Source organism: Rhipicephalus sanguineus, chromosome 1, assembly GCF_013339695.2.
Source record: "Rhipicephalus sanguineus isolate Rsan-2018 chromosome 1, BIME_Rsan_1.4, whole genome shotgun sequence".
Lineage (NCBI taxonomy): Eukaryota > Metazoa > Arthropoda > Arachnida > Ixodida > Ixodidae > Rhipicephalus > Rhipicephalus sanguineus.
In genome coordinates this window covers 307,265,525-307,280,032 of record NC_051176.1, presented here as the reverse complement: position 1 = coordinate 307,280,032, position 14,508 = coordinate 307,265,525, and the positions used below count along the sequence as shown (strand labels likewise).

General features: G+C 44.2%; 1 protein-coding gene and 1 pseudogene across 2 annotated transcripts in view; both read left to right on the top strand.

The window, feature by feature from the left end:
• LOC119379410 (insulin-degrading enzyme) overlaps positions 1-14,508 on the top strand; it is a 439,455-nt gene that overhangs the window by 334,601 nt on the left and 90,346 nt on the right. For both annotated transcript variants that reach the window (XM_049411974.1, XM_037648727.2), the window contains exons 23-24: positions 12,759-12,883; positions 13,084-13,231. In XM_049411974.1, the coding sequence (XP_049267931.1) occupies positions 12,759-12,883; positions 13,084-13,231 (273 nt within the window). The remainder of the gene's footprint in view (positions 1-12,758; positions 12,884-13,083; positions 13,232-14,508) is intronic.
• On the top strand, positions 2,303-3,112 carry LOC125756909 (piggyBac transposable element-derived protein 4-like; annotated as a pseudogene).

The following is a 14,508-nucleotide window of genomic DNA, read 5'->3' as shown; positions in this document are numbered from 1 at the left end:
ATTTAGGTGGATTAATTGCAAATGTCACAATACAGAATAATCACAGGGCTTCTTTGATGTTCCTCTACTGGCTAGCCGTGGGCCAGAGCGAGCCAGCCAGAGTGCGTTTTTCTCGGATTGCCCCACCCTCCATATGGCACACTTCGGGTTTGTGTTCTTTTTTCTCTGGCTGGTGGCTCACTAGTCTCCAAGACAATAAATTTCTGGGGGTTTTCTGGCTAGCAGACGCCAAACTGAGACGGTGAGCATTCCTGGCCATTTTTGTGGGGACATGGCCGATTGATGTGCGTGTGTTTGAAGACTTCACCTCTGGTTGTCTTTACATCTGACATTACTTTCTAAAGATGGCGCGATCATGAGAGGCAGCAAACATTTGAAGCTTCTTCCTTTCTTTTTGCTGCGTCTTGTGAAGCTTGCTTCCTTGAGCAGCACGGTGAACTCTTGCTTGCTACAGTAAAACCTTGTTACAAGAGACACTGAAGAAACCCGGAAACATGTCTTTTGTAACCAGAAATTCTTAAAACACTGAGGAGTTGGACTAGATGAGTTTATTATACATCAGCATCAAAGTGTGTTTAACTGCATTTACAGGAAATTGCTCACAATTTCTTAAAGAAGTAGTTCATAGAAGGTAGTTTGTTCTTTAGTGACTGCAGATTGTATTAGCTTTCTTCCCCACTTCTGGAGGTATGTAACAAGTAAAGGGGCATGAAGTGCGTGCCGCAAGGCGGAATGTGGCGATGGTGTGCGGGGCACGGAAATTTCCCGATGGTGTGTACGCCTGCCACGTCCGCGCATGCCATTGGCCGGGGAAGGGCGCGCGGCGCGTGACCCGAGCCGTGGAGAAAGACCCCAGGACGAGAGGCAGTCATTGTTCGGTGGAGTTGGAGAAGAGCAAGGTGGTGCAAACCAGCGTCGCACCCGCGACGAGAACAGCAGGGCTCAGTTCTGGAGGCAGCGGCATGAAATCGAGGCTCAGGAGAGTGGCCGTCGACCTTAGTGACAACCGAGCGAGGCTTCCCGGGCTTGCGGCAGCCTCATTGCAGCAGTTCTCAGGGCGTCTACGGCACTACCCCAGCTCAACAAGATGACTGCAACCCACTGACAATCCCCGGAGAGCCATGTCGGCAAGTTGATCCAGTGGCACTGAGGAGAGGCCGAGAGTTAGGCCTAACCGGGCAAGACCGATGTTCTCAACGAAGACCGAAGCATTGGCGATGAAGACGACCAGCGAGGCAGCTGATCAACGACGACGATGACTCTGAGACGTCGACAGGAGCTTCGACGACGGGACAGGGCATTGACTTTGGCACCAAACCGAGTCAGCGAACATCACGAACAGTAAGAACGTTCGATTGGGATAGCGACAGACTGAGGCGCCATAGTGGCCAGACTTTTGGGCTAGGAGAGCTGTGCATAGCTTGAATTGTTTATTTTCCTACAGCTCAGTATTTTCTAATGTGCTACATTTTTGTTGTAAATTTTGAGTGTTAATTTTGTTTGCTGTGGTGTGTAAGATAAAAGCGTGTTTGCCGTGCCGCCACGGTCTCCCGCTTCTCTCTCTCTCCCAACTCCATCCCACACTGCAAGCGCTCCCGACATACATGACAAGGTAAAGCACCTCACTTTGCAAGCCTTCCTGTTGTTTTTGAGGCTTAGTTTGATGAACTGCTTGATGTTATCATAGTGGAGACATACTGGTATGCCTCTCAGCTGTTGAATTTGAGTAAGCTGGGAGAACATTCTCGCTTCCGAAAATGGTCTCCATTTATGCAAGAAGAACTTCGTGTTTATATTAGCCTCTTGTTGCTGCAGGGCATTGCACAGAAACCAATTGAAAGGATGTACTGGTTGAGAAACCGGCTGATTGAGACTTCTTCTTTTGGCGAGATAATGCCCAGCAACAGGTTACAACTCATCATGAGAACGTCGTACTTTCTTGACAACGTGATCATAGAAAATTTGGAAGGACACCCTCAACCTCATCTCAGAAAAATCTGGCGGGTGTATCGGGAGCTTCTCAACAAATTCCGCATGTTATACGTGTAAGTATCGACGAGAGCTTGTTGCTATTCAAAGGACGGCTCAGTTTGAAGCAGTACATGCCCCTGAAGAGAGCGAGGTTTGGCATGAAGTCATTCTTGCTGTACGAGTCTGAAAGCGGCTATATTTAGAACTCAGTGATATATACAGGGAAGGGCAGCAACCTTGAGATCTCGTCAGTAGGAACAGAAACGTTCAGAATGGCGATGAAAGTTGTATTGAAGCTTGCGGAGCCCCTCCTAGCTAATGGCTACTGCATCACAACTGACAACTTTTACAGATCACCAGAATTAGTTGTCTTCCATCTCAAAAGATTTACCGATATGTATGGCACAACACGAGCCTCTCGCAAAGACCTTCCTCCTGGTTTCGCCAGGGCAAAGCTCAAGAAGGGCAAGATGAATGCCTTTCAAAGGGGCAAATGTTTGGCTATACAGTGCATGGATAAAAAGCTGGTAACGGTTTTACCCATGGTACACAGTGCTGAAATGGTGCCATTCACTGACAAAGTGGGCAGCCAAAACATGAAGCCAGAAGGTATCCTCGTTTATAACCATACAATGGGAGGAGTCTACAGGGCAGATCAGATGCTGCCCAGCTGCCCTGTGCCACGGAAGCGAAAGATCTTGTGCATGAAGATCTTCCAACACTTATTGGATGAGGCGACTTACAATTCATCCTGTATCGGAAAGGAGAAGGCAGAGCATCTTGTCTGGATTACTGTCTGAAACTTACTGACGAGATCATCACCAAGTACTCCCGTAACAGTAGTACCGAGAAGAAAGGGCGGCCAGGATGTCCCCCAAAACATGAAACGGTTTGCTGTGCACCACTTTCCATCGCACATTCCACCAGCAGAGAGGAAGCAAGAACCGACACGCTGCGGCGTGGTCTGCTACGTGAAGCGAGATGGAAATGGCACAAACATCCGCAAGGAAACCAGGTTCTAGTGCAGGTAATGCGAGAAGGCTCTCTGCGCAGTGCCGTGCTTTGAATGCTACCACGTGGATGGTAGCCTCATCTAGTTTCAAGTGAACTATCGAGGAATAGTGCATTTTGTGCAAGGCAATTCAAATCAAACCCTTATTTTCTGGGGTTGCAGAAATTTATTTAAGAATGCACCTCAAATGCCCCAGGGTATTACGTGGCTGACCAATGACCAATGACCGAGGAATGACCAATGGCCGAGGAATGACCAATAAAAGGTTATTATCTGCTGTAAAATGTTTTCGCAAATATTTTTCTGTTTCGAACATGTTACTGAAGCACTTCACTCCATGAAAAAGGTTGGCAATCTTGAAACATTTTTTTTTTTCTTTTAATGAGCCCTTAAGGGGTTAAGGCCTGCTTTTCTGAAACAGTTTTTCACGAATTTGAGCTGAGGGAATGAAAATTGCAGCACATATGAGTTGGTATGATATTGGTTGTGTTGTGTCAGCATGTCTTGGTTGCATCTCTTCTGAATAGTGAAGAATTTACTGTAGAGCCTTAAAGAAGTTGTCCTTAGTGTCCATGTGTCTCATGTAACCATGTATATTGTATGCGATGTTGTTAACATGGCAAGCATAGGAAAACCAACCAAACCAGTTTCCAGTGTTCTATGGAACACCGTTCCAGCTCCTTTTGAGAGGAATGGAGGAACGCCACCATTTTGTTCAGGATTGGTAGAACTGTAACGGTAACTCCCAATATTTATGAAGGAACGGCAGAGAGAACGGTGTTCCTTCTATAAACGTTCCACGACATTGAACAGGCGTACGCATGCAGCATGTCATGCCTAGCAGGGCGGATCGGCGACCGCAGTCATGGGCACGTTACCAGTAAAAAGTAACAGTGTTGCAGTTACAGTTACCTAAGCCAAAAAAGTAACTCTGTTACAGTTACAGTTACAGAGTTTCCGAAAGTAACTTGTTACAGTTACAGTTACTGTGCAAAAGTAACGTCGTTACTTTTCCGTTACTGTATAAAATAATAGATCACAAATCAAATTATAGAATTTATTTAATAAGGGTTGCACGTCGTAAAACCCTAGACGAAGGAAACATAAAAGGGGGCCCAACACCAGCAATCACTTTGAACGCCTCTTACTTGAAGTGGAAAACGTGGTTGATGTACTGGAATGACGGCAGTATATCCTAAGACGTTTATTAACTATACCCAGAAGCGCATGCGAAGAGCAGCGGGGAGTGCATCACGAGTTGTTACGACGACCATTGGGTCTGCTCCATATGTTTAAGGTGTGTCAGACTGTTCGGAGAGCTTCCGGTCCGCTGGGCATACAAACCGTTTTTAAGTCCCGTTATTATACCTTGGAACATGACAACGTGTGTTCACGAAATCCTAAGACTGCACACCTGCGGATGATCATGGCGGTATCTAAAAGTGCGATGCGGGGATCGGCGAAACAGGCAGGAAATGATCAACGAGGCCTAAAGAACTCAAGCGGAATGTCGCTAAAGCAACCCATGCAACGCGTTCTAAGACCGAGCTTGTTGAGCACTGCTGGATGACAGGTCATAGCTTTGACCTAAACAATGCAACAACGCCGGTTTGTGAACGAAGGTGGGGGGAAAGCAACTCCTGGAATCGTGGTTCATTCGCCGCGGCTTGCAAAAACAGCCGCGGCCCCCCACTGGACATTTACAAGGACATGTGTGACTAGTCAACTGGTTGACCTCGGCTCATTTTTTTTCTCTTTTTTAGGATGCCACCTGCATTGGGGGTGAAATGTCTGTCATTTTGTTAATAATTGTTGCATTAAGTCGGAGTAAACATTTTACAACCAGTTACAAAGAAGTTTTAAAATATCGCTTCGCTAGTTCACGGAATTTCTGGCCTTAGCCGTTTCGCGTTCTGCTGTTTTCTAGCCACCTGTCAAACACGATTAGCTCGGAGCCTCAGACGAGGGAGACTATAAACATGGCATCCTAATGCTCCTCCACCTGTATACCAAGAACATAGCTAGATGCTCAAGTGACGAAAAGGATATATATGCTGAAAAAAAAAAAAAAAACGGACGCGAACTTAGCAGGCTGTTCAGTTGAACCACGATTGATTTACATGTTGCGTTAATGACAGACCTCCAACCTCGGTCTTCTGCAGGGAAGATAATACGCTTAGTCACCTCCTCTCCTAAACTGCGAGGGGAGCCCTATTCTGGAAAGTTGAGGGGTGGAGAGGATATATGGTAAAGAATAAAGTTCGAAAAAGTGTTGCTGTTGGATAATTTTTCATAAAGACAGAAGTAACTGTAACGGTATTTTCCGTTACAGTTACTGCGAAAAAAGTAACAGTGTTACAGTTACAAGTTCCTCTAACTTAAAAGTAACTTGTTACAGTTACAAGTTACTGAAGAAAGTAACTAGTTACCGGTAACGCGTTACTAGTAACTAGTTACTGCCCAAGACTGGGTGACCGCATGAGGCACAAAAACCTACCACTCACCTGTCACATGACTATGATGCATCCTGGTTTTCACTTAGAGGTGCCCGCTGGGTGTGGAGGGACGCATGCGACGCTGAGACCGACCACGTGCGAGAGGGACAACAGTTTTTTTTTTCTTTTTGTCTGAACCAGTCTGACAGCAACCAGGGCCGTTCTGGAGTGTAGACACACCATAGAGAACATTTTACTTGACAATCGAGAATCAATGAACCCTATTGTAAGGCCGCCGCCAGGAAAGGGCGCATTTTTTTACCTTGCTGACTTTTTGTTCGGCCAACTAGAAAGTAGCTTTTTAAAAATTTATTTATTATTATTGTTTTTGTGGCTGTGTATTCGGATGGTTCTGTTACGCGTCCTGGTGAACTTGACCGCATACGGAAAAGTGGGGGAGCCGACTTACAGCATTCGAGGCGCCTGTGCGTGGTTTCGCGGAGTCTTTGAACAGCGCGAATCATCGTCGTAAATCTGGTGTTTGACGCTTACGGGACAGAGGAAGCTTCAATCACGACACTAGAGGCTGCAGAAAGTGAGTGGAGCACCCACGTGCTAACCACTGAAACCCCAGGCGGTGGCCTCCCGCTCTGCATAAATGGTCTTGGCTCCCAACCGAACGGTGGTGAAGTTACACTTTGGTTCTACGCCTTGCCGCGTGCAACGTATGCTTTCGATATTTTATTGGTTTTATGTTCACGCGCTCACCGACTGCAAAGCTTTGGCCCAGTTCCTGGGAGTGTTTTTCTCATCACGGGAGTTTTTAGTGACTGGCTTGATCTTCCCTTTTAGTATCTCATGCATGTTGCCAGCAGCTATCGACAAATCTGTCGTTTGACACCTGGTTGTGTGGATGGCGAAGAGGACTCTAACACAGTGGACGTGGGCGTCGCAGTGGGGCCTGCCCGGTGCCTTCGATGGCTGCGTTTGGGCAGGCATTCCTTCAACATGCGAGTTACCTCCTCAGCTATCCGTCTATAATTTCGTTTTAGTTCAGTTCGACAACCGTCGCACCGGTAACGTCTCTGTCAAGCAGTATACGATACGCATAGATTCAGTGCTACATTCTTGTTGCGCCTGCTGAGCCTGCCCTCGCCCCTACGACCTCGGTTGACTTTGTTCTAATTTTTCTACAACACCGCAGTACCCTCAAGCGCTTCGGTGGAATGGCTCCTCAACATTTCCAACCAAGTGCTGACGAGAAAACAGGCTTGTTTGTCGTATACCAACATCGAAATGCCACTCCTGCTGAGTGCCAACAAGGGACTTTACTAAGTTGCGAATATGTATACTGGACATTGTTTTCTACTCACGCTGCAATATGGAATTGGCACTCATTAAGAGCCTATGTATTGTTCCTTTCGATGCGGTTTCCTAAGCAAGAAATTCGGTTATATCTCCACGTGTGTGGAAATTTCTATTTGAACATCTGAAGCGCAGTATCCTGACCGCGCATTTGAAGACAGTCGTGGAAAGTGCCTCATGTGTTGCACTTGTAATAGATGAGCACCAACACTGCAGATAGACATGTCTGTGATATGGCCAGTGCACTCCGAAAAAAAAATTCTTCTTGGAGCGTTTCTTTAGATTCCTTTTATCTACATATAACCTGCTGGTGGCGATCTCAAATTCGTATTATATAGGCAGCTCGATGTGAGGTTTAAATTGTTCACTTTATTTTGCCTCAGTATTATCCGACACTATATTTTGATTAAAAAGTCAAAACGTAACGTTACTGTAACGACACATTCCAATGTTCGAAACATAACTGGAATGTGTTCCTTTCACATTAAAGGAACTTGTAATAGGAACTCGTTCCAAGATTGCGAAGGAGCGAGCTTTTGATCCTATATTAGAGAAACATGTGCAACACTGCAGTTTTCAAGTGGCTCTTATAACTGCTTGTCTCTTGTAATCGTATCTCTCGTGTGCGGTGTTGCTAACATGGTGGGCATAGGAAAACCAACCAAACTATTTTCAAATGCCTCCTATAAGTTATAACTGAGTCTCTCTTGTAACCGTATCTCTTGTATGCGATGATGCTAACATGGCGAATGTAGGAAAACCAACCAAACTATTTTCGAATGGCTCTTATAACTGATTGTCTCTTGTAACCGTATCTCTTGTATGCGATGTTGCTAACATGGCGAATGTAGGAAAACCAACCAAACTATTTTCGAATGGCTCTTATAACTGATTGTCTCTTGTAACCGTATCTCTTGTATGCGATGTTGCTAACATGGCGAATGTAGGAAAACCAACCAAACTATTTTCGAATGGCTCTTATAACTGATTGTCTCTTGTAACCGTATCTCTTGTATGCGATGTTGCTAACATGGCGAATGTAGGAAAACCAACCAAACTATTTTCAAATGGCTCTTATAACTGATTGTCTCTTGTAACCGTATCTCTTGTATGCGATGTTGCTAACATGGCGAATGTAGGAAAACCAACCAAACTATTTTCAAATGGCTCTTATAACTGATTGTCTCTTGTAACCGTATCTCTTGTATGCGATGTTGCTAACATGGCGAATGTAGGAAAACCAACCAAACTATTTTGAAATGGCTCTTATAACTGATTGTCTCTTGTAACCGTATCTCTTGTATGCGATGTTGCTAACATGGCGAATGTAGGAAAACCAACCAAACTATTTTCAAATGGCTGTTATAACTAGAGCTGTGCGAATAGCAAAATTTTGGGTGCGAAGCGAATTCGAATAATAAAGATTGAGTGCGAATCGAATCGAATAATTTCGAATAATTTTCGAATATTTCTCAAACATTTTTCGAATAATTCGAAGTGAAATTACAGAAAAAGTTGCAGAGAATCCCTAAGTATGTTCTTGTGAGATCACAACATGAAAGTGTTTCTTTTCGCTAGGTTGATGAAGCGCTGGTGGGGTCATATTTCATAGTTGTCTTTCTTATCAAGAGTGAGGCAATGTAGAGGCCGAATTGTATTTATGTACATGATTTGGTGCAACCAAAGTGTTGCAGACAACACTTTACACATGATAGGCAAAGATGCCATTTCCTCAGCCTCTCCTCCTCTTTCAACTGCTGTGGAAGGCCAACTGATGTGGCAGACAAGGGTGTGCTCCCATCAAGTCCGGAGTTCCAAATCTGCCTCGTAGACGTCGATATATAAGAACATATGAAATTTTGGATGCTAAAATGCTTCGGCGTCCGATTTTTCGGACTTCCTGCCCAAATTTCAGGTCCAAAACAGCATTAATTGAGCCCCCAACTCTGCCACATCTTTCATCTCCATGTTGGAACCAGCGTTTTCTTGAGTTAATACATTTGCGACCGTAGCGGAGCTTGAAAGGCAGCTTTGCCGCAATACGGGGGTGTGATGAGGTGAAGCATATTGAAAATCTAGGGACCACTTCCAAACGGACGTTGACTGTCTCTTGGCTAAGTTCGACCGTAACGGACCTTGAAAAGCAGCTTTGCCGCAATACGGAGGTGTAAGGAGGTGAAGCATATTGAAAATCTAGGGATTACTTGCAATCAGACGTTGACTGTCTTTTGCCTAAGTTCGACCGTAACGGAGCTTGAAAGGCAGCTTTGCCGCAACACGGGGGTGTGATGAGGTGACGCATATTGAAAATCTAGGGACCATTTCCAACCGGACTTTGTCTCTTGGCTAAGTTCGACCGTAACGGAGCTTGAAAGGCAGCTTTGCCGCACTACGAGAGTATAGTGAGGTGAAGCATATTGAAAATCTCAAGGGGTCACTTTCAACCGGACGTTGACTGCATTTGTCATTGGGAAGTTCGAATAGTTCGAATAGTAAAATTTCAGTGCGAATCGAATCGAATAGCAAACACTATTCGAAAAATATTCGAAATTTCGAATATTCGCACACCCCTAGTTATAACTGATTGTATCTTGTAACCGTATCTCTTGTATGCGATGTTAACATGGTGAGCGTAGGAAAACAAACCAAACTATTTTCAAATGTCTCTCATAACTAAGTTTCTCTTGTAACAAGATTTTACTGTGACTGCATCAATTGTGTTTTAAAGGTTGTAGATATTCATAATGACATGGTTGCGGCACCTTTCGGGTTTATTTTTTTTATGGTCATATCCGTCGTTATATCTTGTGTGTTTATGTGGTGGTATCTACGTACTTCTGGCGCATTTAGCAAAGACGGTTGTGTTTTCAGGTATATTGAAAGCTTTTTTACTCCGTCGGATGTTTGGTTAAGTGATTTCAAGTGTTTCCAACTGAAGAAAGAAAGTGTTTGAGGGGCTTGTTTCTTTGTTAGACGCAACCGAATGAATTCAACAGACAATTAAGCCAAGGAAAGCATAGGCGACATTACTTCTTATTTTTAACTGTAGTGTAGTAATGACATGAATGGAAGTCAATGAGAAAACACATTTGCTCTCAGTAGGGCCTGAACCCACAACCTTTGAAGTACACATCTGATGCTCCACCAATTAAGCTACGACAGTTCTCTAGTCCAGTTTGTTGGGTATTTCTGTAGGTGTGTTATTTCTGTAGGAGTGTTAGCCAGTGCCACTCATAGCCAAGGCGGCGAGTGTGGAACACTCTTTGCCAGAGGGCGTCACGTAGCACGTGATCTTTTTACAAGCTGGCAGCTGACCAATAAACCCTCGCATGTTACCCAGAGGCATTCATTGTTGATAAGATGCATTGATTGATTAATAATGATTGCTACACTACTTTTTTTGTGATGTTTATTGGTCGCGGATGGTGTGTGAGTGCACTTCTATGCACTAGCATGTGTAACTAGTGAAGGCTTGAAAAAAACGGAGACAAAGAGAAATATGTTTATGTCCGGCCACTGTTTATTTTTTTGTGTTTTTTTTTCTTTATGCCCTAATAATTACGCCATGCAGTGTGTCTGATGTGAGATGAAAGAGGGTATATGGGTTGTACATAAACTGTGCGATTGCATGTGCGATGTTGAACTGGTAATATGTATCCTCACATACACTTTTTGTATATTGATATCAATTTTTGTTCCCCCTTGCTATGTGATCCCCAAACTGGGCCTTTAATGTAAATAAATGGAAATGTAAAATGATGCGAGTTTAGACTGATAAAATATCTTCTCAAAACTAACTTCATTTTTTTTAAATTTCTCATTAACAAGTTGATTTTAGTTGAATAATATCTTATAAAATGAATGTCTAAGACAAACATATTGAATTTAGTGCCAGAACCACAACACAAGAATCTTAGAGTGACATCATAGATGTTAAAAGTATCATGACGATGATGGTGATGTATGGTGTTTTGTCTCGAGGGCCAGGAATGGTGAAAGAGCACCAGAGAGAGTAGTTTTTTCTTATTTGGGCTGTTGTGTGTTCAGTAATACAGTAGAACCCCGCTGTTACGTTCCTCACTGCTGCGTTTTCCCGGCTGTTACGTCGTTTTCCGCCGGTCCCGGCATAGCTCCCATAGGATACAATGTATTGGGAACCCCGCTGTTACGTCGTAACTGTCGGACCGTTCCCGTATGATACGTCGCGAAGTGTGCCCGGAGCCGACCGAGTGACTACGAAAGAGAGCGGCCATGGTGCATTTTCACGCAGCTTGGCCTCGTTTGACCGTAATATTAGCCGCATGAAAGGCGCAAGCAACAGAATCTTTCAATTGATGCAAACAAAAGCATGGCCTTCGAGATTCAAATTGCAAAGATGGTGTCTATGATGTAACTGCTCGCGAAAGCAAGGCCTTCGAGATTGGCATTTACTATTGACAAAAGCATAGCCTCTGAGATTTGCATTGCACAAACATGGCGTGTATGACGTAATTGCTTGCGAAAGCAAGGCCTTCGAGATTGGCATTCACTTCTGCCATCGCGTTGGCGTAGACTCATCATCATCGTTATTTATCGGAGAACGGGAGGAGTTCGAGCTGGTTGGAGCTCGCATGGTCGTGCGTGCGGTTCGCGGTCGGACTCGCCGCGCCGGTTGTGATTGCGTGTGCTTAGTTCTTTCATGCCTACAGCTGTTGGTGTTAAAAAAATTACATACGTTGATTACATTTCTGTGGATAAGGCCGTCCTAAGCTCCGCGTTTCTATCCATCGACTAGATCGCGGCTGAGCGCGCCAATTTTCGTGCTGCTCGTAAGAATTGAAATAAAATTCTGTACCACTAAATATTTTGCCGTTTTTCCTGTTTTTCGGCTCTTACGTCTCCCGTCTCTTACGTTTATTTCCTACGGTCCCTTCAAAAACGTATCAGCAGGGTTCTACTGTAGTTGCTGAAATTTGGAAGTTCAGTCTTTGAATCTTTTAAAGTCCTACTTGGTTGTTGCTTACTGTTGAAACATTGAGGACAGAGCACTTGTCATCAAAATTTTATTATGTTTCTGTGAGATAGTGCACAAACTTTATGGTGGCAGCGCCATCTCTCTTTCATTTCTGATCTTTTTTATTTTTTTTTGTCTGGCTTAACGAGCCTCTTCTAATAGTGAAAAGTTTTTTTTTTTTGGTGTTGTAAAAAGGGCAATTTACTAATGTATCTTGTATAAATGTTTCCCTAATGCAAAGTCTTGCCACCATTTGTCTCTGCTGAACTTCATTTTTTGCTTTAAATGAATGTAATGCAAATTGTCCACATTTATAAATATTGGCAAGAAAAAAAAAATAAGCTAGTGCATCACTAAAAGTGTTTAGGAACATTTACCTTCCTTGAGCTTGAGACAAGCTCAAATTGAGCAGAAGAAGGGCAACTGGAAATGCATTCTGTTTATGCTCACAAGAGAAAGAGTCATATGAACAACAAGGAGTGACAGGGATTGAGTGGAAGTATTGGCCGCGAGACCGAGCGGAGTTGCCGCCTGGCGACCGACCGCCTATCCACACTACTGCGGCGACGGTGCTGCTGCCTATAGCCCGATCTCGCGGCAAATAGACACAAATAGGGAAAAAAAGCGATGCCTTATGCATTGTTCTATGCTATTCTTATCATCCACCACTTGCAGCAGGCTCATCCCATTGATAATGCAGATGGATCGGCTCTCTAATCACTGACCAAGCACGAAAAGCATTGGAATCGGAAAAGGCATCATTCTGCGATTGCACCCTAAAGCTCATTTTGCACTTATATATGCAAAGTTTTTATATCATACTTGTCCTGCAGCTTTAAATGTTTTCCAGTCTTACACTGAAGCTGTCATACTTAAAAGCGAGCACTGCTGTAAAACAGTGTGTGAATTGTAAAGCTGTGGTGATGAACGGCAGTGAATTGGTGTGCCTGATTTGCATTTTTGTTGTCCCCCTTTTCCCCAGGCTACTTGGTTGCAAGCGGACCACGTCGATCAAATGGTGTTCAAGGCATACGTATCATTGTTCAATCAGACAGACCACCTCTCTTTTTGGATAGCCGTATAGAAGCCTTTCTTGTGTATATTGAGGTAGGTTAATTAATTTTCACAATACCATTATGGTGATTAAATGTCATAATTTGAATAATTTGTTTAAAGAACAAAGACAAGTTAATTTACGCACAATAAGGGTGTCCTGCAAGGGCTTGGGCCTTGCAGTATAGCTTACAAATGCATTTGTTGCCTGTAATCTTGCTTTTGTTGATTTAAATCCACCATAATCTCTGCAGAACTACATTCAAGAAATGAGTGACACCGAGTTTGAGTCAAACAAAACTGCCCTAGCAGCACGACGCCTTGAAAAACCCAAGAAACTAGCTCAATTGGCCAGCAAGTACTGGATGGAGGTTTTGTCTCAACAGTACAACTTTGACCGAGGTGAGTGGCATTCATCTGAATGGAATTGGCCTCTTTTTATGTGATAGCCTCTTGTGTGATGATGCGGAATCGTATTCATGTTCACTGCATGAAGCGTTCATGAGACCAACCTGCCCTGCTTGAGTTCAAAAACCTTGCAAGTTATACAGAACTTAGGGAATATATCAGTATGCAAGTCCATGTGAAATTGAGCAGTGTTGCTGTTGAAGCCCCGCTTAGAAGTCATTGCTCCTGGAATCACCTGCTAGCATCTTTTAGAGACTTTTTCATGGCTGTAGCACTCTAATAATAGCCTGCAAACCTTTTTTGATCAATTGTAGCCTCGGGCATTTGTCTGCTGTGTCTGCACTGCAATAAATGTATTTTATGTATTTATTTGTTTTACTTATTCACATTACATGCAGCACGATCATAGGGACATTAGCGTAGAGGGGAATAATAGAACTCAAAGTACAATGATGATTCATGTACGGAGCACTATGCACGCAGTGGTGGTTCAGATGTGCCATTTTACTAGAATCTGTGCCTTGCTGTGCCCAGTTAAGTGCAGCTTGCATTAAGTGCATCAAGGTTCTCTTCTCTATTCTGCCTGCTTACGCAACAGTGGAGCCTTCTTGGCCCAAAGTATTCTTTGTCTGGCACCAAGTACACCAACAGCTTTTTCATATTTCCACGGAGCAGCCCCCCCTTCTCCCTCTTTGCACCAATGCACTTTTTGTCATTATAATCACTCTAACCAAAGTATCGATGCTGTTGCATGTGCTTGTGACCCTTGTGACCGCTGTTATTGATGGTTTGTCAAGTTGTCTTTCGACTGGAAGCTCATCACTCTTCATGAGGAACTGGCGCTATTATGATAATTGATTTCTTTGAGGCACTATGCATCTTGCAACGTGTGGAGACAGGTTTGCACGATGGTTACCGTATGAGCGCGCCCATGAAGGGACATGATGCTCCCCCGCCCCCCCAGCGCACAAAGACGCTGCGGCCACGTAAATCGACTCTCTGGCACAGCACAGAAAAGGTGGCCAAGGCAGATAGTTAACAAACATTGGTTTATTAACCCAGGATGCGACACAGTGCGACAGTCACGGAATGCGGGCCAAAAGAGAATCTCCACAGGACCGATCTAGTATGCGTCCCTGCGGTGCTATGGGCTACCACACAAAGGAGTCCACCGAGCGCACGAACATGAAGTCACCTACAAAGGCAGTGTGAAGTAAACTCATTGTAGGCCAGTGAGCATCCCCCGGCGGCCACCGAACGCCAGCCAGAAG